The sequence below is a fragment of the Manacus candei genome, unplaced genomic scaffold (assembly GCF_025592945.1).
Source record: "Manacus candei isolate 608988 ecotype Guabito, Panama unplaced genomic scaffold, ASM2559294v1 h1tg000002l, whole genome shotgun sequence".
Classification (NCBI taxonomy): Eukaryota; Metazoa; Chordata; class Aves; order Passeriformes; family Pipridae; genus Manacus; species Manacus candei.
This window is the reverse complement of record NW_026138050.1, coordinates 69,984-95,276: the sequence shown is the minus strand read 5'-3', so window position 1 is coordinate 95,276 and position 25,293 is coordinate 69,984. Positions and strand designations below refer to the sequence as shown.

Below are 25,293 nucleotides of genomic sequence, written 5' to 3'. Positions count from 1 at the left end.
AATCTGTTCAGTAGTGTCTGAGTTGGTCTTCATGAAGTTCATGTGACAGAAATTCTGGTATCCACTGATATATACAGAATAATATGTTTGTGTACTGGGCCTGACTTTTAGATGCCATGATAAAGTCTTCCTAATACTTTTACAGCAGGTTGGGTTAGAAAAAAAAAACCTGCCAGTATGTAATTTTTGTTGACAAGCACTTCAGTTTTAGTTAATAGTCCTGGACTTTCAGAATTGGAAAAAGCATTTTCTGATAGCCATCTAATCAAGCTTCACCTTCATGCCTTCCTAGAGACTTTTTTCTTGTGTTTTCTTAATCAGCACAGTAAGTTAGTAGATGATTCCGTGTAACCTCGTAATTTACCTTAGCAAAGAAAATTGACCTTGAATGGTTCCAGTGGCTTTTACTGTTTGCTGTGGCACTATCCCACAGGCATTCTTCTCTTTCATATCACTTTATTGACCTAGCACTCTTGGGACAAATGACCAAAACTTGTTCAGAATGTCTGCATCCAAAGTTAGATACTAGTATTATCCTTTTGCATCCCTGGTGAGGAGTACACAGAGTTAAGGTACCAGCTTTATAGTTTTATTTAACTTATCTCTATACTTACAGTCCCTTTTGTTATGTTGCATGGCACTATTGGCTTCTATCTGCTGATTTTAGGACATTTGGAAAAGGAAATTTTCATGAAATCTGTTATGTTCGTTCTTGAAATTGCCAGCTGTCATACTTTTTTACTAAGAGTGGGGGTCCCAGGTAAAAGTAAATAAATGTCGTTACCAGATGCTTCAGCTGTAAGTGGACTGTACTTTGTTGCAGCTCTGACTCACTTGCAATCTCTTCTTTTCCCTTCCTTTTTGTATACTTGCTGCATGCTGCATGACACTCAGAGTGAGGATGAAGAAACGGATTACGATATGAATGACTCAGATTAAGTGTAAATGTCATGGTGAGCACTAGCTGCCCTAGGATTTTAACCAGATGCTTTTCTGCCCCATCCAGTTCCCACCCCCACTAGTGCTGTCTTTTGGCTAGTCCTGGTGGTGTGTGTGTGTTTGTGATTATAGTTGTAGCATGGTTAGCAAAGGTAGACTTCCTGTTTTGGATTATTGCTGCTTTGACAGAGTAATAAGTGTTGCTTTTACAAACTGTATTGTGATTCGTTCCTTTAAAGCTTTGCTGAGAAGGAAAGTTCTTCATATAGACTGTAGGGTCAGAATTGCTTTTAATTTTTATTTCACATACACCACCTTTTCTGCCTAATGGGTTTTTTATATGTAGAGGCATCTGATACAGACTTACAGTATACATTTTCAGTAAATGTTTGATTTGGCAATAATTTAGCAAACTTGACTGAAGTACAGCATAGTCCAAAGGTGATCTTATCTGATAATTTTGAAATGAATAATTTTTTGAATTGAGATATAGCAAATACAAGTAAATAGTATGATTGTGGTGCAACAGGAAACAACTCTCTGGGGAGGGATTCTTTCCACTGTTGTTTGACATCTGATACAAGATCAAGGTTCTTTAAAAGTCACAAGTAGAAGAGCACAAAAAAACTTGCATCTGAAAGAACCTTTTCCTAACGTGTCTGCAAGCACTGCTCATATTTATTGTGCTCTCCAGTTTCTAGAAGATAACATACCATTGACTGTTCAGTGGTACAGTGTGGGTAGTCACATGAACCTGTATAATAAATCAAAGATATTTATCATTGCATGAGATTAAATTTCAGCTTCTCACCTATACACCTGAATTTTTTAGCTGTAAAGCAGCCTTATATTTATCTCTGAAGTTTGGATAATGCTCCCAAGTATATGATGTGATTCCTGAGGTTTTCCTGTGCAGGGCCAGGATCATCACTTGATGATCCTTGTGCGTCCCTTCCAACTCAGGATATGCTATCAATCTGTGATTCTGTGAAGTTGCTTCACATGGCTGAAGAAAAACCTACATTGTTTTCTTAAGTGATGCTAACAGAAACTACTGCTACAGTAGAACAAGACCTTTTGCCAAGTCTTCAGGAATGGCTGAAGGGAATTAATCAAATCTGAAGCTTTATTGAAAAAAAAGTAAACTGGCACTATGCTGGAATCAAATGTAATATTCTTAAGCTGCCTGAGAGGCAAACATTCCTTAAAACACTGTTCTAGCAGCAGCACCTTTATTTTGAGTGGGAGGAAATAGTTCTCACGTTCTGCTTCCCTAAGAAGCAATCGCGCTCGGGCTTCTAGAATTTGAGAGTTCATTCAGCGTTGTTTAGAATGTATGAGTCAACTTTGGATCTGGTGCACCTGTAGGGAAAACAGAACAGAAATGTGAAAACTAGGGTTGGGACAGTCCAAAGTATGAGTACAGACTGGGTGACAAATGGGTTGACTGAAGAGGACTTGGGAATACTGATGGGTGAAAACTTGGATATGAGCCAGCAATTCTTGCAGACTAGAAAATCCATTATCAAGGACTGCAACAAAAGCAGCATGGCCAACAGGTTCAGGGAAGTGATTCTCCCCCTCTACTCCGCTCTCATGAGATCCTGCCTGGAGTGCTGCATCCAGCTCTGAGACTCCTACTACAAGAAAGACATGGACCTGTGAGACTGGGTCCACAGGAGGGACATGAAAATGGTCTGTGAGCTGGAATACCTCTCCTGTAAAGACAGGCTGAGAGAGTTGGGATTTTTTTGGCCTGGAGAAGAGGAGGCCCAGGGGAAATGTTATTGCAGCCTTCCAGTACTCAGAAGAGCCTTATGAGAAAAATGGAGAAAGACTTTTTTACTGGGGCTCATAGTGAGAGGACAAGGGGCGATGCTTTTGAACAGTGGGTTCAAATTTTTGAACCAGTTGTTTTTGATTGGGTATAATGATGAACATATTCTTTATTGTGAGGGTGCTGAGGCCCTGGCACAGGTCGCCCAGAGAAGCTGTGGCTGCCACATCCTTGGAAGTGTCCAAGGCCAGGTTGTACAGGGCTTGGAGCAACCTGGGCTAGTGGAAGGTGTCCCTGCCCATGGCAGGGGGTGGAACTTGATGATCTTTAAGGTCCCTTCCAACCCAACCCACTCTGTGCTTCTTTGATTTCCCCTTTAGTAGAGATAGAGGTTACTGAAGAAGTAGCAAGTAAAGTGTGTTAAAATATTGCCTAATATGATAGAATTTTCTGTTTTACATTGAGTTTACTGCTCAGTAAAGTGTGCAAAGTTCAGTGTCCAGATCTGGCTTAGCTTTATCTTATTGTATGTGCTCCTGACACTACAAAAAATAGTTCCAAGTCTATTAACCTTGTAAGTACTTTTTATCTTCCTGGAAAGAATGCACTCTTCTGCTTCCAATACTAGATTTGAAAGATTAACAACATTAATAGATCAACTATTATTTTCCAGCTGCACAGGTATTTGTGGCAGCCATGGTTTTGTCTCTGTTGGATATGGTTTCACTTGCTGACCACATTTGCTGGGTCAGACCATTAGCCACTATCCTACTCCAACACCTTGTTCTCAGCTGTGACCAACAGCAAATACTTGAGGAAAGAGTTTTAAATATGAAGCATTTATGGTATTTACTCCTGATACATTTCCCCACCTTCCAGTAAACCTCAGTTTAGGAATTTTGGCTTCAAGCCTTCATCCAGAAGAAGATTGTGTGGAAGCTACGATGACACTCTAACACCATGAGTCAATATCAGTGGCATTATGTTCTGTAAGTTTGTCTAGTCCCTTTTGAATTCATTATACAAGCAGTTGCTGAGTAATTTACAGAGGCTGGCTTTTCCTCACGGAATTCACTTGTATCTTTCCTATAGTTTCATATGAAATGCTTTTTCCTTAGTACTCGTAGTAAATGACCCTCATGAAATAAGCAATGTTTGCATCTAAAATATACCCAAAAGCATGTTGTGTCCCAGGGAAAACATCTTTCTGTATCAAGAAGCAAAAGAAAATGAAGTGTCATGAGACTTTTACTTGCAGATTAACATTCTTAAGTACCTGTGCTGAGTATGTTTGAAGCTTTGCTTAATGATATATTTGGCTGCTCATGACAGCAGCCAAATATAGAACCCTGGGATTGGTTCTATAGCCTGCTGTCACAGTTCTAGAGTACTTCTCAGCCTGAGAGTTAACCTCATTATTGGTGGTTGCCATTCAGTAGAGCAACAGCATGAAAATATTGTTGCTTGGACAATCAGTCCTAAGACTTGATCCTTTCCTCCCTGGAGGAACCAAACAAAACTGAAACAGAAAAGGAGAAAAAGCACTCAGACTGAAAGTAGAATAGCTGGTCTTCATGTTGTTAGTTTAAATCTTGCTGGGTTGTTCTCTTGGCCTTTGAAAACTTCCTGCATCATCTCACCCAGTGTGCCATTTTTGCACATTTTGATTTGCTATTTCATGTTTTCAATACTAATTTGTGGAACATAATTTGCATCTGAAACTTCAGAAAGTTAAGGATATTTTACTGGAACAGGAAAAATGCAGATTAAATTAAATTTCTAATGAAGTACCCAAGTTCATTTACCACACAGGACCTAAGGATGTTCAGAACTAAGATGAGGTGCAATGGCTTACTTTTTACTTTTGCCAACTCTTAAGCCTTGGTTATATTAATACTCAGTTCATAGCAGTCTTTTAGATCTGTTTTAATGGTGTCTGATAGTAGACATTGTACATATCAATCTGTCTTTTTTCAGCTTTAATGTACAAACCCCAGGAATGTCCTTGAACCAGGTCCTTGACGCTTTACGGGTTATCTGAAATAGTCATTATGTTGCTCTTTGACCTCCATGCTTTAGGAATGACGTAGAGCTAATTTTCATTTATAGATTTTTTATTGGTCTGTTTCAGATTTTGCAAGAACGAGGTTCCAGGATGTGAAGACAGTATTGAATGGTGACAATTTTTTCACTTTTATTCGAAGATGCAGTGAATTGTCACACTGAAGAGGCTTGGCTGCAAAAGGAAAAATCTGATTTAGACAATTTTCTGTTGGTCTGGGTTCAACCATTTTTGTCTATAAACTGGGTGTCAACTGGCTGGAAGCATTGCAAGATTACATAATGGGAATAGATGGTGTGGGAGTGTGTGTTAAGTTTTGGTTGTAGTGCATGGTCGTACTCTCTTGTGGGCTGATTGACACTGGTCATTTGAAAAGAAATGACCATGCACTCATATTTTCCTTGAAGACATGTAGCACTTAATGTCTGGTGCTCGATGACCCAGTGTTGATCAGTCTGGAGACATTTTCCTACTAATTGTTGTAAACCTTAAAAGGACAATGCAATTGGTGCTACACACACACACACACACACACACACACACACACACACACACACACACACACACACACACACACACACACACACACACACAAGCGTTACAGCCCACAAATGCAAGTATTTGGGCCTACGTTGTTTCCGAATCAGTGGCAGCCCCAGTTGACTGTGTTATACTGCACATTCCTTTTGGCTCTGTGACATACTCTATTATGTAATAACAGCCTAGGAGATCAACTGAAACTAGCACGTGAAAAAATTACACAACAGAAAAAAGGTTTCTCTGGAGGAAGGGTGTATATATTGACTGGATTTATAGCATATTTTATCACCCAAAGGGAAGACTAAACTCAGAGAAAATGGCCTTCATCTGAGTTATTCTTGATGTTCCTTCTGTTAAAAGTCTCCTGCAAAAGTTATGCTCCAGTCTTAGCCAGATGCTTGGAAGGGGAATCAAAATTCACTTAAAATGACCAACTGAACATTCTATTTCTTTTGAGATATTTATACTCATATGTGTGTTTGTGCTTTTATAAAATGCCTATAAGCATTGAACTATGTGGTAGAGATTTTTCTAGAGCTGGAGGTTTTACAGAAGTATGGCAGGGTAGTCCTAGGTCCTTGTCACTATGACTGGGATTAAAATCAACCTTAGTGTGAACACAAGCTCATCCAATTGAAAAACATGATTACTTTGGACATTCAGGATACCTGTAATCAACCTTTCTCTTTCTATACAGTTTCAACTATGCAGTTAAAGAAGAGTGTTTAAAAAAATCTGGTGCAGCTTTATTAGTTTGTCCTTGATGAAGGCTAATACACTAGACTGGAGCTTTTTAATACACTATGTTTTCAGCAAAGTCTTTAGTACATCTTTAAAACACTTAATGAAATGGACAGTATAAAACTTGGCTTCATTAACTTATGGAAGCAGTGGAAGGGAGTTTCAAAAAGCTACAAGATTGTTTTGAATTCTAAAGACATTACAGTTTTCATTCTCAGTAATTTCAGAATTTATGCATATACTGTAGGTAATCCTTTACTCAAAAGCCTGATTTTCAAACACCCAGGGTCTACTCTTTTTTTTTTATTGCTTTTTTTTAAAAGGACTTACACATTGATAAAAGTTTGGCAGAGAACAATTTGTAAAAAACATTTCTACTAAGCAGGTTAAGCAATGGGCTAAATGTTTTGTCTATGCCTAATGCTTGAAAGGGTTTGTACTGTTTTGCGACTTGGATGTGGTCTGCACAGGAAGCTGCTGGCCCCTCCACAACACATACAACTTTTGTCTTTTTTTAAGAAGTTAAAACGGACTTTAATTTACTAAAAATGTAATTGTGTAGGGGGAAATGTTTATACTTTTATACTTTTTTAGGCACCCATATTTTATCAGCTTAAATTGAACACACAAATTTCCCCTAAATAGTAACAGATTATCTTGTGTATCTGAAAATAAGCATAACAGTTGTCTGTGTTAACTGCATATTAAAACATTTCCTCTGCTGCAGTAGTCACTGTGTTTTTAAGCAGTATGACTCCACCAAATTCTCTGAGCTCCCCAGCTCATGGAATTGCAGCTAACCATGTTATTTGTTGTTTTCCTGATGTGCTCTACAGAGTAACTCAGCATTGGTTTTAATGCCTAAAATGCCTGTTTTACAATGATCATTCTGAATCAGCATTTCTGTTTTTTCTTTTATTTAACCCAAAAAAGACAGACTATTGTTTATTAAAGTGAAATTTTCCTAAATGACATCAACAAAGCATGAGTAACAAACTGAGCAAACTGAACAAATTTAGAATGTGTAAAAGAGTGGGGGTTTTTAAGTACGTTTTTTTTTCACTGGAGTATTTTCAGTTTTAAAACATGCTTTTATTATGAGATTACCTGCGGTCTAGTTTACATTGTATTCCTGTCATAGCAGATTTTGGGGAAATGAGTGTTTAATCATTTTGCACTTTATTTCCAATACCTCACAAAGATTTTAAGAAGGAAAGAAAAAAAGAGAAGTTTAGTAGGCAGGTACCTTGTAAATGATTTTAAATATTCCTTTGTTTGAGACCACTTGAACTAACTACTTTCCCATTCTTGCTACTGTCATTATTGTTTTAATTTTTGTGAACATGTGAGGCTTTCAGATAGTTGGAAATGCTATTGTCAGCCTTTTTCAAGGCATTAAGAATTGATCCCTAAATAAGTTTGGTTTCTTTTTATTTGACTCTTGCAGTTTCAATAAAGTTAGCTACAGTAACAAAGTAATTGCCTTAGAGTCCAATCCACATCACCAGGGTTTGCAAACACTGCTTCCTCTTTTAAGATCTTGCAGGATGAAGTAATGTACCAGTACAGTTTAAACGGGAGTCCTTTGTTTCTTTTCTGCCATTTGGAGAGTACCTACCTGAGAACTGCCTGGGATTCTTGAGACCTGAGGGTTCACTGACAGGCTGGGGCTGCAAAGCTGTACTGCAAACCCCTGTGACCGAACTCTGAATTTACACAGCTCCTCTATTCTTACATCAGAACAGTATTCCAGGTTAGAATTTAAGCATGAAGAGATCATAGCGGAAGGAGATAAAGCAGGAAGGGAGAGATACTAAATTCCTTAAAGGCTTTTACATGACAAACTTCTTGCAAAACTTGTGTAAAAGCAATTTCTTGTTTTGAGTTAGGAAACAGAGAGCGTATTGTTGGCCTTAAGTTTCCTCAGAGGCCATTTTCCTTTATCGGAAATGACATTTTTATATTATATGCTTTTGACTTCTTCAAGTGCCAAGTGAATCAGAGTTTATCTGCAATGAAGAAGTAATTCTGAGGCCTCTAAGATGTGAATGTCCAAAACTGTCCAAAAGTATAGTCTGAGTCAGCAGTTCCCACAGTAAACAGACAAAAGGTTACCTGGAATTTTATCCCATCTCACTGTGGGATTTCCATGGATTATGGCTAATTGCAAGGGGTTTATTCCACAGTAATTTAATTGTGTGTCAAAGGCCTGATTGAATTCAGAAGCTTATATTGACTCTTTACTAAAGCGTCAGTCCTCAGAACAAAATGTACTGTGTTTTTTTCAAACTCAGGTTTCTTTTAATGATAAAAGTTCCTTTCATCTTGCATTGTAGGGTTAGGAAAAGATATTTCTTAAAAAAATGAAGCTTAGTGTATCCATCTTGACTTTTTTGTTTTCAGATTTTCTTTAGACAATACTTATGTAGCTCCATTTCCAGCAATGTGAATGCACAGTTATGATCAATTAGAACTATTTCCTGCAGATAACAAAGATTGAATCAATCTCCTTTTCTCTGAAAGAGGTGGTTTGTTGTTTTGTTGTGTTGTTTTTTTTTTTTCCCCAGGAGAAATATGAAAGCTTCTGGCAGATTAAACAAAAGAAAACTGGGTTGCAGGCATGCTTGTGGAACTAGTCTGTTGAGTAGGATGATGGTGTTATCAGAAGTGTGCTTCTCAGAATGCTATTCTGTGAATATCTCTTGAGATTGTTGAGAGTTGTCAGTCTTTTTTTGAGCTGTAGAGAGCTACCACCAGCAAATTTGCATACATTTATTAAAAATTACTGGGTTTATTATTGTTACAAAAATGACCTTGGAGTGCAAAAATGTAATAGTATCTGATTCAATGAAATAACATAGAAACCAGATAACAATCATGCAGGTATACTGGAATACATTCCTTGAGAAGTACTGGGAGAAGAGTGAAGTCCTGGGCTTTTCATGAAGATCAAAGTCAAGTGAAAGAGAGCCTGGAGATGAACCCTGGAATTCAGTTCACTTGAGATGTTATAAAATCAGAAAGTGTCACTCTCTTATTTTATTCTCTTTCTCACCACATCAAAAGATTCCAAGTTTTTCAAATTAACTTCTTCAATCAGCCCTGAACTATGGGGCTCTTGAAAAGAGATACTTTGTTTAGCTCAAGACAGTAGGATTAAAACCTGAGTGGTCATTGGGAAGTGTCTTTTCTAACACAACAAATTTGAAATACTTACAGTCTGAGGATGCTGCCTGTTACTTCATTATAGTTTAGACTGCAGTTATCTCCAGCTTTAAGGACAATCTTGGGATCTTACCTGGGTTTGTGTGTAGAATTATTGATTCTTAAAATAGTATAACTATTCAGTTTAAAAAAAAAAAGGTGGAAGGCTCTCAGAACTGTGTCATATAACTTTTCTTTTAGCTCACAAAAATCACAAGCTGTCTTTAAAGGTTTTTTACTGAACTGAGGCTTTAAAGGGCTAAATAGATATTACTGTTCAGTTTGCCTAAATGACTGTCAGAAGGAACCCTTTCCATTTTCAGTGCAGAAATGCCAAGGGCTAAAACGCTTTCCAGGGCTAATTTGAGGTTCCAGAGACATACAACATTCAAAAAGTAACTAGTCTGTTTTCTGTTCAACTCCTGGAGTCTAAAATAATTTTTAGAAATGGCTGAACCAATTGCAGATATAAGTATCCAGATTGGATATAGGAGCACACTAGAGAAGACAGTAGACTTGCCCACGACTTTACTATTGCCCGTGCTGAAATCTAGCAACTTTTATGAACCACACTGCCAATGGAGAGGCTTTGAGGAAGATTCTGCCCCAGGAAATTGTCACAGAATATTTCTTCACAACTTAATTGTCCTCTACTTTAGCAGGGTCTACCAAGGCATAAACTTCTCAGAAGTTCAGTGAATAGACACTGCTGCAAATACAGGTTTCTGAACCCATCAAAGGGTTCTCCTTAGGATGTTGCGTGTTAATAACTACTATAATGACAGGAACTTTTTAGAAAGTTATTTTGCTACTTTGGGAGTGGGTGGAAGGGGGAGGAGGTTCTGTGACAGTGCTCTCCTTGCCTGAGCCTAAATTTTGACCTGACTTAAGTTGCGATTTTGAGGCCTAGCCATCTGGAATGTAAGGGTTAATATATTTATGTACGTGATTCTTGCTACTTTTGAAGATTTTCCAAAAGCTTATGCACAACTTTACTCACATTAATTTGGCTCTTGTACTTGCTAGAATGAAGCAAGTGCTAAGGCACTGTAAGAGAAATGTTGCCAATCTCTCTACCTAGAACTGAAACAAGATCACCAAACTGAAGAAGTATCAAATGGCAAATTTTTCCACCTGCTTCTAACCTTAGCCTCATCTGAACCCAGCTGTGAAAAATCTATTTCCTATGCACTCTATAGGCCCACCTACCCAGTTCAACAGATGTTCTTTATTTTTCTTTTTCCTCCAAATCACTGGTCTCAAAATTAGTTGTGCATCAGCTGTTTGTGCTTATATCCAAGTGGCCATACTTGCAACACGTTCTTTCCTGGATAGTGGATTAGCAATGACACTTTATTTTGTGCCAATTCATTATCTCTGAAGTGTTCTTACTGCAGCAAAATTTGAGTTTTGATTTGGTTTTAATGCATTTGCATTAGCCAAAACTCTTAGCACAGACATAGACAAGAAAGTGAATCCAGGGAATTTCCCTGGAAAGAAATCTGCTAGGGCTTCCCATATAATTTGAAGGTGGTTACAGTTAACCATCACTTTTAAATCAAGCGTGCAATTAAAAAGTGTGTGGGTATTTTTTTAAACTCCTTTTCATAACACTGGTGTATTGTAAACTGCATGAAATAAACCTGTTTTTCCCTTTTAAAGTCTCATGTCTTAAATCTGTTTTTTTTCCAAATGTATTAATTGATATTAACAGTGTAATATCACTGATAATTTCTAGTTTAGCACTTCAGATGTAAATTGTAGTTGCATATTTGTGCAGTGTGTACCTGGACTAGAAACCAGTTTATAAAGGGGACCTAACCAAGTAAGTAATTAACATCCTATTTGGATCTTATAGAACTTTCAGAGTTTATCTGGAGCTAGTTTTACTTTCAGTCAGAAGTTTCACTTCAGAAAGATGAAAGTGATCCTGCAAATTCATCTTTCAGTGGGCTGAGGTCTTGCCTGGTGGTAATAAACACATAGTCCATATTTATGTGATGTTCTCCAAGACTGCAGTTTTTGCAATTTCATGAGATAGATCTAGTCAGCCGAATGGGAACAGTTTCCACCTCTTTTGGTAATATCACTGAAATTGCTGGGAAAGGTGCACAGGGGGGGTGTGTTTGTCCTGGGCCGCCGTGGGCATTTGCTGCCGGTGAAAGTTTTTTCAGCCAGAGGGACCCTTCAGCACACGCTCTGACTAGGGCTGACTCAAATCTACGTGATTAGTTATTGAGACAGTCAATTATAGAGTTACCAAGAAGCCCTTTGGACTGTAATAGTACCCAGCACGCACTTCCAGAAGCTCCGACACAGCGCAGGGCCCGGCCAGGCAGAGCATCCGGGACTAGAAATTTTTCCATTAAAATTAGAAATATAACTCAAAGAGGAGATCAGAATGTGACTCGTACTCTGCCACTAAAAATGCGTTCTTGGAAACCGAAACCAAACAACCACCCTCTAAAAACCCTCCAAAACCCGAAGAGACCCAAACCCCGCACGAGCATCACGTATCCAGCGCGCGGCCGGAACCCGCCCCGTGCCCTCCCATAGGCCGCGCCGCCTGCCCATCACCAGGGCAAGGGCCCATACTCCAATCAGATGCTCGGCTGGGCTCAGTGGGCGGGGCTCGGCCAGACCGCGCGCTCCCGCCCGCTGTGGGACGGGGCGTTTTCAGAGTGCGGGCGGGTTCCGCTGCGTAGGAGGTGAAGGTTGCTTCGGTTTTCGATCGGGACTGGCGAGAGCCAGGGGCGTGAAGAGGGATCGGTCTTGGGAGAGCCCCGCTTGGATTCCTGCCGGCGCTTTGTGCTCAGGCATCGTCCGGGCACCTCTGGGTCCTGTGTCGCGAGGGTGCGTAAAGCGTGGCGAGTGGCGGGCGGTGCGCGGCGCGGACGGGTCGGGCCGAGGGACATAATAGTACTGTCACACTCCGCTCCCGGGCGAGAGGGAGGGAAACTCCGGCGTGGAGACAAAAGGGGGGGGGGGGAGCGGGAACATCCGGGTCACTCGCGCGGCCTCGATCCGGGACACGCGCGGCGGCGGCGGCGGCGGCGGCGGCGGCGGCGGCTCTCGGTGAGGCCCGGCCGGGAGCGGGGCTGAGAACGGGAGCGGGGCCGGGAGCGGGGCGGGTGCAGGCAGGGCCGACGGCTCCTGCCCGCGGCGGGCCGGGCCGGGCCCGGCGGCCACGGGCGTGCGGGCCCGGCGGCTCCTGCCCTGAGGCCGGGCCCGGAGCGCAGCGCTGCCCGCCCGCGGGTCTCGGTGGAGGAGGTCGCCCAGGAGGGCCGGGAACCACCGGGCCTGCGCGAACCGGGCCCGCCCCACCGGGCACTCGCCCGGCATCGGCGGGCGGGCCCGGGGTGTCCCGTGCAGGCCTCGGGCCGTCCAGCACCGAGCCCGTCGCCGCGCGGCATCTTCTGTTGTTCTCCGTGCGGCTCCGGTCGCCGCTTGGCCTCTTCTGCCTTTTTCTTGCTGCAGGCAGAGGAGACTTTTTATCCCAGTCCAGAGTTGGCTTTGATTAAACCTCAGCCCGTGGCTTTCTCCACCTTTCTGAAAAATAAAAGTCTGTACAGTTTGGGAGCAAAACGTGGGTAGAGACCTGTCCCAAATCTTCGTTCGCGAAGCCCAGCCATGACTCCCATAATAATTTGTTCCTATGTCGGTATTTAACCTGCGAAGTAAAAATGTGAGGCTGGTAATCTGAACGTTTTGGGATTTAGAATTAATAAGATCTATTGGAAATTCTTGAAATTTAAAGAGCGTGGTTTTGATGTATTTAGAGACTTTTCTGTGGCACGGGAATGGTTCTTTTCAAGAATTGCATTTTGTGCATGGCCGGAGGTTGTTCCATAAGAGGATGTAGATGGGGAAGACGTTCTGTAATGGAACACAAAAGTTTGCACCTATGATGAGTGTATTGGTTTTGTTTTGTCCTTTTTCCAAAATAGGCAGTAACAGAAGCAGGGATAAGCAACTGAGTAAATTTGGAAGTTTCAATTAACTTTCTGAATTGATAGGGGACACTGCTACCTCTTAATGGCAGGGTGTGTTTGGGGGATTAAACTCAAATAAAATGTGAAAACTGGTCTCTTAGACTTGTCTGGCATGTACAAGGTAGGGTTGATAGACTTCCTCTGGTGTGAAATTATTTCCAGTGATGTGACACATAAATAGATGGGGATATAGAGAGTAAATATTGGCAATTTGTTAACAGATTGCTTTTGAGGGGATGCTTACCTAATGGAATCTTAATTTTTGAAACAGGGTTTCAGTCTTCTCTGTCTAATCTCTATTTTCTAGTAAACTGTGATGAGGTTTTAGGTGCTTGTCTGCCCATGTCAGTATGACTGAAGCCTGTGGGAACCATACACATGAAGCCTGTTGTCTCTCACACACACTGAAACTTTGGATGTAGTCTATCAGTGCTGAACTAAGTAAAATGCCTCAAGGTTTGAAAAGATATTTGTAGAACATAAGCAAATCTTTAATGTACTAGGGCACAGTATAGTGCATAACAAAAGCAGGATACATGGCCTGAAAACTGAGGGGTTTGTCTTGAAAAGTTATTTGATTGGCCATGTACTGTAGGACATACACTGTTAATGTGCCCTGTGAGAAACTGGCATTTCCCTTGGGGTACATGTAATTAATTGGCTATTAGCCACAGGAAATGGAATTCACGTATTTGAAAGCATCCTGTAATGTGTCTTTTTGGCAGAAAAGGTAGCTGATTTACTAAACTGAGAAAATTTGGATGGTTTATAAGCAAAAAATAGTTTCCTCAAACTATGATGGGAAGGTTGGTATTACTGGACCACCAGATACCAACAGCGCAACTGAAATCTTGCTGTACAGGCAGTAGTTCGTTTACATCTGTTGCAGGTGTGTGGGCTCACAGCATATTTAAAATGACTCCATGTATAATTTGGTTAAGGGAGAGGGTTTTTTTTGTTCCACTGGTACCTTTTTCAGTGGCTCCATATCTCCTGTGTGTGAACAGACTAAAACCCAAAGTTGTGTACAGTTTGTGTTGACTAAGTCCTGCAAATCTTCTGACATGATTCAGATACAGGTGCGTGTGTTGGGAATTCTAGAGGAAAAATTGAACAATATAGGATTTTTGTATGTGTATGTTCACTGAGTGTTAATGGTCCCTTTTAAAAAGCTTTATCTCACGTTAATTTAGTTGCTGGTTTGAAGGTGAAAAAAAAAAGGCTGGAAGAAGGGATTTGAAATATCCATTGTCCAGGAACTGCATAAAATGCTTAATCTGGTGCTTTTAAAGAGCTACAATTGATATAGTAATTGTAGACTGCAATACTCTTATAAGTAATCTACATGTTGAGAGATTGTAAAATTTTGCATAATGCTTAACTAGTGTTTGTTTCAATAGAGTGGTAATACTACTTTCCTTAATTCTGTGAGGTGGTTAAGTGTTCTAACAGTAAGAGAACAGTAAAACTGCTACTCTCCTGGCTGTCATAAAGGCTTGTGAGCTACATGTGGAGTTGGACTTCTCCCACTGCCAATTATCAGCTCTTAGGATGGGTAGAAGTGCAGCTGGGAGGAGGATTAAAAACCTTCATTGGTGTTTATTTTGACCATGTAGCTAATGAAACCCTGAGTTTAGATAATTTGACAATGAAAAATAAACTCTTGCTTCAAGGACTGTTCTGAGTAAATGGAGAATCCTCCCCTGTATTTGAAAGCACCACTTGTGCAGCCATCGTGTCTGGAACTGCTCTGTGTCATGCAGCAGTGACCTGTGCTCTGCATGTTTCTTCTGCAGCCTTGGTCGCCATGCTTGGCTGTTACTGAGGCAGTGAAGGTGCGGAGATATCGTTCAGTTGATACTGGAATTGAAAACCTGTCTTGTGGAATGAGCCACTGGTTCTTCCTTAGCTCAGTTCTGTATTGCTGTCTGTTCCTGCTGTTGTCTAGAAGTTGTATAGTGGCATCACTGCAAAAGCGATGTGACTTTGCTAAGTTCTGTGCCTGTGTTGCTTTTGTGTGGAATACCGGCTTTCAAAAGGAATTTACCCTAAAAGTAACATTTCTTATTCCCATTTGCCAGAAATGGGAGAAGTACAGGTGTTTGCCCGCAGAGGAAAACCATTCCTTATGTGGTGTAGGAAGGAAATAGAGACATGTTTATCAGTTGCACAAGTAGGAAGTCTGAGCACTCTTTCCATTGCTAACAGAGTTTGTGTTGTCAAGCTGCTGTCAAAGTTGCTTCTGAGATGTAGTTCAAATATAAAGCAATAAGGTAAGGATAGAATTTTGTAGGTCAAGTCCAGTAACTAAGAACTTGATGACATGGGCAAACTTGATGTTATTCCTGATGTTAAATTCTGCATGCTGTGCAAAAACGTGTCTTCAGTTTAAACAGTTACAGAACTGAAAATCAGAGGCCAAAATAATTCCTAAGTGAGCAGGGCTTATTGACAAGTAATATAATGTGTTGTTTACACTGTAAGTAAAAGTTTATACTAAAAGCAATTACTTTTGTTTTAGAGGGACTCTGAATATGTCTGGCATAGCTCTTAGCAGACTTGCACAGGAGAGAAAAGCCTGGAGGAAAGATCATCCATTTGTAAGTATGAGAACTGCCAAATTTCTGACTCTGCAGCTGTTTTGGTGTTCTGGTGATGATTTTTCTTTACCTTGATGGGATTTCTTTAAAATTAAATTTTTTTAATAAAAAAAAAGCTGCTTAAAAACTATGTAGTGCAAAAAGAAGTAACTCTGTGTAAAGATAAAATATGTCATGAAGTATTTTAAGTACATCTTCTAAAATCCTCACCCTTTTGCTTTTTGCCTTAATTCAGGGATTTGTAGCAGTACCTACAAAAAATCCAGATGGCACAATGAATCTAATGAACTGGGAGTGTGCTATTCCAGGAAAGAAAGGGGTAAGACTTACTATTCTCCTAACTTCTTCTAAATCTGCTCATGCATTACACCAACAATAGAGAATACAAATTGCATTTAGTTTAATAAAAATGCCTAGATCCTGCTGCTACTTTAAAATCCAAATGCAGTGGGGTGAGAGTATTGAACAAAATACACCATGAGCCTGTTCAACCTGACCACCTTAAGAATAAAAGTTTTCAGAGGAGTGTGTAAGAATGTTGCATTGAACAAACTGGAGATTGTCTTCTGCTTCATGTCAGGGTTTTTTGTGATTTCAGTTCTTACTAAATGTTGCTTTAAGCCCTAAAGGTTGAAAGAATTACTACCAAAATGTTGCCTCTGCTGGGTTAACTGCCTCTGCTGGTTAATAGTGAGATCCTTCAGAGAAGTGCACCATTTTTATCTTTTTGGATTTCATGGAAAACAATTTGTGTTATCTACATGGAATCTCATTGCCTTCCATTTTATGGAACTTTCTTTTTTGTATTGGGGAAAGAAGATAGAGCTCTCTAATAATGTTTCTTTTTATCTGATTTCACTTGTGATTCTGTCCCTTACCTTAAAATAACAAGGGAAAGGAAAAAGTCTGTAGCTATCAGAACTGCTAATTTTTATCGGCTTGATCTGGTTCTGGAGGATAGGACAAATGCAAGCTTTCTAGGGAAAATAATCATTAATGTGTGAAACTTCTTTGATTTTTTTTTTTTTTTTTACACTGTCATTATAAGCAGAATCATTTTTCTATTTTTCAAGATGTTATTTAGTATGTAGATATTATTCTTGAATTCATTGGATGCAGTTGTTTCTTCTGAGATACTACTGTTAATTAGTTGGTGGTTTTAATTCTTTGGGTCTTCAGTGTTTTGCATTGGACATTGGACTTTTTTGCCTTCCCTGTTCTACTGCCTTTTGCAAACTTGTTTGAATTCCCTTATTATCTTGTTTCTTAGCTTCTGAGAAGACACTGTGTAGGCAAAACCTGCAGGTTCTGTATTGTTGCCTCAGTTTAATGCTGAATGTGGCATTGCTGTTACAGTTACAGCTTAGTTTTAGTAGTTGTCTGCACAGCTCAAGTTAGTTCTTAAAGAAGCGGCTACAAATAATTTAACAGTGTAAGGAAAAACTCATCCCCTTGTGTTCTGCTAAAGCAAGATTATCCCGTATAATTTATGTACCTTATCAAGATGTCACTTTTAAATACGTAAAATTTTCATGCCATACCAAATCTTCATGCTGCTGCTTTGAAGTTTTGTAAACCACAAAATGGAACAAGCAAGACCTTAGAGGCAGCTTCTTGCTTACTAGAAAATGTGTCACGCCAGGAAAAGATCAGTTATGCTGATATGATTTCTACTATTAAAAAAAAAAGTGTTTTTACTCAAGTAAAAATGCTGTCTCTAACAAGCAGCAGCATGACTTGCTCATCTCTACGAGACCCAGCAGTTGGCTATTGCCTTTATGCTGTGCTGCTGCTGCTTCCCCTGAGATGAATAGTTGAAATTACTAAAATGCTTACTTGCAGCCAGATCAAAAATAGAAGTGGTGTTAGTCCTGGGTTGGATATCTCCATTCACTTTTTTTTGACATCAAATCACTTGTGAACTACCTAGAATTTGACTCAAAGGACATCTGCAACTAGTCCTGTAATGCAGTGTGGTCTAGGTGCCACTGCTGTCACACTGCTATCTTAGTGAGGCCTTTGAGTGTCCACTCTCTTTCACCCATAAAGTGTGTTGCTCTATCAGAAAGATAGTAAAAACTTTGTTGACTGTTCTTGTCCTCCTACTTGAAGAAATTATTAAAAGCTATTTGTCTTCCCCTAAGACTGAAAGCAAACAAAACAGGTAAAGTTTATTTTGTCAAAAAGCTCCTGTTTTCTAAAGAGGGACTCCTCTGACAAGGTATGGAGAATAGATTTTTCTAGTTGTTGACAACTGACTACAGCAGTTTAGATCAAGTTGCCTAAATACACTATAACAAATGTTATCAAACTCATTCACTTTTGAAAATGTTGTTATCTTATTATTTCCTAGTATGGCTTTTTTGCTATTTTAGCTTGAGGCTTTGCATAATGATTACCAATTACAATGGAGTGGTTTTGTTTTTTTCCCTGTGGATTTTTGGGGTGTTCTGTTTTGGTGTTTTGGTTTTTTTCTTCTTTCAGCTAAAAACCATGTATTTCAGATAAGAAAGAATTAGGAATTTCCTCCTAAGGTAGACTTCAAACATATCTGTCTGCCCGTGAGGATAAGATTTGATCACTTTTTGCTCGTAAGATGTGAGACCATCTTTACTCCAGTTGTTTTAGTGGATGAACTCAACATGCACTTCCATTGCAGTGTTTACATAGCAAGGGCAAGTTACAGAGAAGTGGTCTGAATTTTACATCTGTAATAATATTTTCTGTATTTTTAAACTTCTTACCAGAACTCAGTTTGTCAGAAGATGGGTTTTTTTCCTTGTTTATGTGTTTTGTATATTTGAGACAGCCTTTTTGTCTATTGCTAGATGTTTTTTCTTGTTTATGTGACCCTTTTGATTACTACAGTCCTGCTTGGTTTGCTCTGTGCCATGGGAACTGCTCCTATGAGTGCTCTTCTTGGTTTTGGATAGGGATAAAGAGCTTCTTAGAATTTCTATTTTACAAAAAACTGGAATCTGAGACTCCATGCTACCAAATGTAGACAGGGCTAGTTTAGACTAGTGAACCTCATGTAACTGTAGCAATACTACAGTGCCGTCCACATTTTTGTTCATTTGTGGGTTTATTTGCCACATTCTCATAAGGCACAATAGAAGCCATTTACACCCATGTGCTTAAGGGTGTATCCATATCCCATCTTCTCAGACTTAAGTGGGGTACAGCAGCCCCTTCTTCATTGCACGTGTATATCACGTAAAACTTCGGAAGTATTCTGTTCTTATGTACTATGAAAATTTTACTTTTATATGGAATTACTGGCGATGATCCTGACTCTTGCTGATGACTCAGCAACACTTAGTGGCTGTAATGAAGAAAGAAACCCCTGCTTTTCCACTTCAGTTTCTTACGTAGTAGAAGTCGGATAACTCTCCTCGGTGTAGACGGGGTGCTGCAGTGTAGGACAGCTCTTTTCTGCTGTGTAGCAGAAAAATGTCTTGTGCTTTGCCTGAGAAATGGTATTTTTGGTAAGCTGCTTTCCACAAGCTTGACTTTTCCTTGCTGTAACCTAAACTTTACCTTAACTTTTTATAGACACCATGGGAAGGAGGCTTATTTAAACTACGGATGCTTTTCAAGGATGACTATCCTTCTTCACCCCCAAAATGTAAGTAAAATTACTGAAAACCATGGGTTTATTAGAGAAGTGTTGAACTAATACACGAGATTCTACAAATGGTTATTACTTTCTTACAGCTTTGTGGGGTTTGTTTGTTTTTTTTGGTTTTTTTAAGTCACACTGCTTTCCCCCTCTACACACCACTTTACATTAAAAAAGTTGTGATGAAATCAGTTAAGTGCTCAATATAACAAAATTGGGAGGAGAGGGAGATTGCTGTGTGGGTTCCCTCAGAGTTTGACACAAGCATTGCTTGAAGTGTTCATTACATGATCAGCACTCCTTGGAAGCTGGTAGGTAGGGATGCTCAGGCCAAATCCCTTTGCGTATTCTCACTGCTAACTTGGTCTTCTCAGCTAAGAACTCAGAAGACAAGAACTTAGTGAAAAAGAAGGTCCAATAACTTGAACCTTATAATCAGCTTGCTCTAAACCATGAATCTGCTCTTTTTCTGCTACTGTGCGTAACAGATCTTCAGATACCTAATTTCCATATTAAGTTTTGGAATTGAATTTTCCTTACACAGTCTCAAAACTTTCGTCCTGTAGAAACCTGAAAACATCTATTGCCTTGCGTAGTTTCATGGTTCTTGAATTGGCTGCCATCTCAAAGCAATGACAGTGATTACAAAGGGCTTTTTTGACAGCAGTTCATCTGTCATCACATTTGCATATTTTAGCTCTATCAGTTGTCTTGGCTACTCGTTTTGATTGTTACCACCTAAATACATGTGGCACAGGGGAAAACATCCCTTTTAACTAGACAATATTTAATGTTATTATCTTGAGAAATACCAGTTGTCACATCCTGAAACTGTTAAATGAATTGTCATGCCTGAACATAAGATGTATATGTGACTGGTAAGACTCCTTGCCAGTGCAGCTTCTGAGGTACCACTGAACTTTACTGAGCAGCAAGATTGTTATGGCATGTGAATACTTGTGATGTTAGATAAGAAAACTGCACTAACATGCAGATATTTCATATATTGCTAAAGAAGTGTTTATTGCTTTACTCAAGATGGTGGCTGTCGCATTTAAGTCCTGTAAAGATTAAAAGAAATGCCAGAATATAGATTGAGTGGCAGAAGGAAAGCTGCACAAGCCTTAAGTCAGTCTTGTAACTTAAACTTGGTTCCTCTTGTTCAGTGCATCTTGATAATACATAGGAAAAGTGAAACTGAAAGAAATGCTAGAAACTTAAGTCTTTCTTGCATGAAAGTTCCAGTTTTAAAGTAAGAAGAGAAAAGATGAGTGAAGGGCCATATCTTTCCTTTATATAGTAGTATGTGAGGCTGAAAAGGCAGAACTGGTTTTAATAAGTCGTTATCACAAAGCTACTCTGAATTATTTTGTCAGTTTCCATTCTTAAACCAGAAGATGACTGGTCAAAATTATTATCTTAGATTGCCTGGATTGATACCACAGATGTGTTGGAGTTCCTGCTTAGGTGCAGGCTGAGCCAAAAAAACCCCTGACATTAATAGCTGCAGAAATCTGTGGGGGGGTTTTTTTTGGAGGCATGGGGGTGTCTTTTGCCAGTGTCGGTTTGGGGGGGTTGGGGTTTTGTTTTCCCCCACTGATCTAAGCCAGCTCTCTGATCTTCGTCTTAGCACTGCATGGAAATAATTCTCTCTTCTTTATCAGGTAAATTTGAACCACCATTATTCCACCCAAATGTGTATCCTTCAGGCACCGTGTGTCTCTCCATCTTAGAGGAGGATAAGGACTGGCGACCCGCAATCACAATTAAACAGGTCATTAGTTGTACTTACACTTATTCTTTGCCCTTTTATTTGCGTTGTCTGCTTATCTGATGTGAATGGAAGATGTTCACTCTGTGTTTCTGTAGTTGATTTCTATGGGTTATTCAGTGAATATCTTTCAGTAATATCTATGCCTATGTTACTTCTACTCCTTTTTCCACAGATCTTGTTAGGAATACAAGAACTTCTAAATGAACCAAATATTCAAGACCCAGCTCAAGCAGAGGCTTACACAATTTACTGGTAAGTATCTTTGTGTATTAGCTTGAAAGCTGTCATATTGCATACAGCTCTCTGTTACTTAGGAGCATAACGTGGAAATGTTTTTAGGAATGATCAGGGGAATTTTCTTACCTTCATGACTATATCCTGTGGAGATGCCTAGACTGTGCTAACCTTGAACAAAATGGTAACCTTATGGTAACCAGGCCTAGTGGAGCTTTTAATAGCAACACACCAGCAATAAAGTGTGAAGACTCCTTCAGTTAGATTATGATTCTCATCCTGGTTCTAACCCAACACAGAATCCTTTCCCCTAAAGGCTGAGTAGTAGTAATGAGGCATAATGGTGTCATGAGACTGAATTAGGTGACAAGAAACATTTGTCAGTCCAGGAGTAACTTCTCTCCAGAAGTGGGTACCTGAAAGCTCTTGTGCCTGAAGATAAAGGAGAGCTGTGAGTGCTGTAGGAAACAGGGTGTTTTGTGAAAATTACATTTCCCAAAAGGGATTAGAAAGTACAGAACAGCTGTAGCTTTAGCTGAATGAAGTTTGCATTTGTTGAGAAAGGTGATAATTTGTGAGCTAAAAAGAACTTTTTTTAAAAAAAAGCTTAATAACTTTCCAACCTTTAAAAGTGGATGGTTGTTCTATAATCTTTAGGGGAGCAAAACAGTGTAAACGAATGCTTTTTTGGCACTGACAGCTACTGAAATAATGACCAGGATAGAAACGTAGAATTACCGTTCTGGACAGAGGAGACCTCCGTGAGATTGCCAAGTGTGAAAAATAGCATTGTATGAGACTGCACATGCAAGCTGTGTCAAAAATGTCTTTTTATAGGATCCTAGTGAAAAGGAAACATAGGGATGGGTAGTGTGGCTTGCATTTAATTAAAGGCTTCACCGAATGTTATTTTTTTAAATACTTACTGAAGACTTGATGGAGCCAAGTGCATACAGAGGACAGTTAAGTGGCCAGAGTTGCAGGGAACACCTTTGGGAGCCAGGAATGATGAGGCAGGCCTCATCAAAAAGCCACTCTGAGGGAATATTGGGCAGGAATAATATACTGTTATACATGTATAACATGTATTTTTTTAATCACCTCTCACACGCATGTATGGGAGTCTTGGCTAGTCTTGTTTCTGCTTTAAGTCCTTGGGGGGGGGGGGAATCTATTGAGATTAAACTAGTACATGATCTTTGTTGCTTCAAGTATATACAGTCTTCCATTTATCTTTCTTCATGTCTCTTGGACATGCATAGTATTTTAGGTGGGTTCCTATAATTTTGCAGTCTGAGAGTGTCTCTCTTACTACTTAGTGAGTAGCTTGTACACAGAGCAGGGTTGTGCATGCATCTGTAATGTGGCATAGTTGATCAATTCTGGGGAAGATGCAGCATTGTTTAAATAGATGTCTTTAAGTCAAGTTTCTAATTTTACAAGACTAAACTTTGTATTTAAGATGAGAATACTTGTTCTCATTCTCAGGATTGCTTTGGTACTGTCGTTCTGTAACTTTCACACTCCTGATGTGCTCACCTGCTTCCCCCTCTGCTGCAGCCATGCGGGGTCTACTAGGGAAGGCATCCTTCTGGGTGGATTCTGTGGGTGTGAGACTTAACAGCTACTCTGTGTTCTTGTATGACAATGCAATATAACTTATAGAAAAAAAAAATAAAGTTTGTAAATATGTATTGAATACCTTCAGTCTGTTTGCTGGTAATGGCCCATTGGATCTGACCAAACCCCCTTATCAAGTTCTGAGGATATTATTTGCTGCCTTTTTTTTGTTTTCACTGCAGCAAACTTTCATAGCTGAAAGTAAGTTAAATTTCCTGCAAAGCTGTCCGCAAAATCTAGTCACTGTAAACTACCTTTGGCACAAGAGTAATGGGAATGAATTTTTGTTCAGCTCCTGACTGACAGCTAATACAAAATGGACGACTGAATGTAAATGGATGCTCTGCTGAGCTATTACCATTCCTTGTTGGCCCAAGAATAGAAAACAAAGAACTCGCCCTTTTACATCTTGAGTCTGAGGCTTAATGACTGGGCATAGTTCCCTCAAGTAGTACTTGCTTGTTTAATCAATCCTGTTGCAAGTATGGTACACTTAGTGAACTATGTTGAGCTAGCTTTTTTTTCCAGCTGAAGATTAGGATCCTAATCCAAAGCTGTGAGTCAAGGTCCGCAGAGTTTTCAGGCTGAAATTACCACACCGTTATTATTTTCCCATTTCTTAAAGGGTAGTTCCATTCTCTCTCCACAGCAGTAAAGATGATACTTTAAAATCACTTGAAGTCCACCAACTGTCAGTGAACTGCTCTCATCAATGACTTTGTGCTGTTAGGAATTTGTTGTTAATGACCTCATGTCTTAACATGAGTGAGGAGTGGAAAACTTAAGTTGAGATGAATGAGAATGTTTGCACATGAGATACATCTGGCCTTGAGAAAGAGCAGGCACAAACCTGTTTGCAGAAGCAGGTATAGTACGAAGTCAAATAGTGCCGTCATTTGACAACAGGGTGATGTTTGAGAAGTGATGAGGTGAACAGTACCAATCTTCTATCCAAAGTAAATTATTAAAGTAATGGTCTAGAAAAGCCTTTAATCTATTGTAGTGTTCAGTGAATTCCTATCTGATGGTTTTGCCTTCAGCAAAGACTTATTCTTCTGTTTCTCCTCAATATGAAACTAACAATTTCTCCAGCTGTAATTTACCTTTTCTCTTTTCAGCCAAAACAGAGTGGAATATGAAAAGAGGGTTCGAGCACAAGCCAAGAAGTTTGCACCATCATAAGCATTTGTCATGCAGCATCTTAAAAAGGAAGGGATTGGTTTGGCACGAACTTGTTTACAAAACTTTTGCAAAATCTAATGTTGCTATGTACAATTAATATCCACTTAGGGGAGGGGGTTGTATGTGTGCCATTTTCCATATTCGCCACTTGTATACAGTTCTAAATTTGCTGAATTGCCCCCAGTTTTTTCATACAGGGTCTCTTCCTTCAGTCTTTTGTATTTTTGATTGTTATGTAAAACTTGCTTTTATTTTAATATTGATGTCAGTATTTCAACTGCTGTAAAATTATAAACTTTTATACTTCTATAAATTCACTAGTATCTCTAGTTACTTTGCTATCTGATGCAGGCATGCTTTAAAATGTTAGAACTGTATTTAGCCTCTAGCTGGCTGTATGAAAAAAATCATGCCCTGCACCCCCTTCCCTCCCTGAATTTGTTTTTTTCTATCTTTCAGAAACTAGGTTGTTATTGCTTAAGAGCCTCCGAGATCCAAAGTTAGCCAGCATCCTTATTCTGCGTCACTTCCTTTGTGTTTATATGGCATTCTGTCTGTGTTGCTGTTTAGAGTAAATAAACTGTTTATATAAAGGGCTTTGTTTCATTTATCTTCATTAAAATGATTGAAATATTGCCATTTAAGTGGCTCTGAACACAATTCAGTGCAAGTCCTATCTTTAAGGCCTGTCATGCTGCACTTACCTTTTGTTTAGATGGTGTCTTCATTTGTTTTCCCTGCCCCAACCCCCAACACGAATGTGGCCCTTCACTGTGTGGTATCTGCAGCAAGTCACCTCTGATCAGTTCCTTTAGGCAGCACACAGAATTCTGACTCACTGGAGACCAGTTGCTTACTGTGCATCATCATGGGATCAGCAAACTGGTGTGACCACGTTAGCATAAGCATTAGACTGATACGAACAATAATAGAAGCCGTCCAAGGAGTTTAAGGAGACCTACAGAAACTGGAGACTTTAAATGGTTTTGTTTATCAAATAATTCTG

The 25,293-nt window shown here is 39.6% G+C and overlaps 2 protein-coding genes across 9 annotated transcripts in view; both read left to right on the top strand.

Moving 5' to 3' along the window:
• The window catches only part of LOC127472501 (BTB/POZ domain-containing protein KCTD5), a 30,911-nt gene extending 19,987 nt beyond the window's left edge, over positions 1 to 10,924 (top strand). For 2 of the 5 annotated variants that reach the window (XM_051791209.1, XM_051791035.1), the window contains one exon: positions 4,848 to 10,924. In XM_051791209.1, coding sequence (XP_051647169.1) covers positions 4,848 to 4,877 — 30 coding nt within the window. In that variant the 3' untranslated portion in view covers positions 4,878 to 10,924. The other 3 variants (XM_051791126.1, XM_051790877.1, XM_051790970.1) reach the window with 2 other exon arrangements.
• A 968-nt stretch (positions 10,925 to 11,892) lies between these two features.
• On the top strand, positions 11,893 to 24,880 carry UBE2I (ubiquitin conjugating enzyme E2 I). 4 transcript variants are annotated; one of them, XM_051791610.1, is made up of 7 exons: positions 11,893 to 12,116; positions 15,777 to 15,855; positions 16,091 to 16,174; positions 19,411 to 19,483; positions 21,142 to 21,251; positions 21,424 to 21,503; positions 22,974 to 23,179. In XM_051791610.1, the coding sequence occupies exons 2-7, from the start codon at positions 15,790 to 15,792 to the stop codon at positions 23,104 to 23,106; spliced, it is 546 nt and encodes a 181-aa protein (XP_051647570.1). In that variant the 5' UTR covers positions 11,893 to 12,116; positions 15,777 to 15,789; the 3' UTR covers positions 23,107 to 23,179. The 4 variants fall into 4 exon arrangements, with proteins under 4 accessions (XP_051647570.1, XP_051647665.1, XP_051647389.1 ...); XM_051791705.1 differs by lacking the exon at positions 22,974 to 23,179 and adding an exon at positions 24,224 to 24,880 and having other exon boundaries at positions 11,899 to 12,116; XM_051791429.1 differs by lacking the exon at positions 11,893 to 12,116 and adding an exon at positions 12,221 to 12,338.
• The last annotated feature ends 413 nt before the right edge of the window (positions 24,881 to 25,293 follow it).

Coding starts and splice junctions, on each gene's coding strand:
- UBE2I (XM_051791610.1), top strand. CDS start 15,790: ATGTCTGGCATAGCTCTTAGCAGACTTGCACAGGAGAGAAAAGCCTGG. Junction 16,175..19,410: donor CTATTCCAGGAAAGAAAGGG/GTAAGACTTACT, acceptor AACTTTTTATAG/ACACCATGGGAAGGAGGCTT. Junction 21,252..21,423: donor CCGCAATCACAATTAAACAG/GTCATTAGTTGT, acceptor CTTTTTCCACAG/ATCTTGTTAGGAATACAAGA.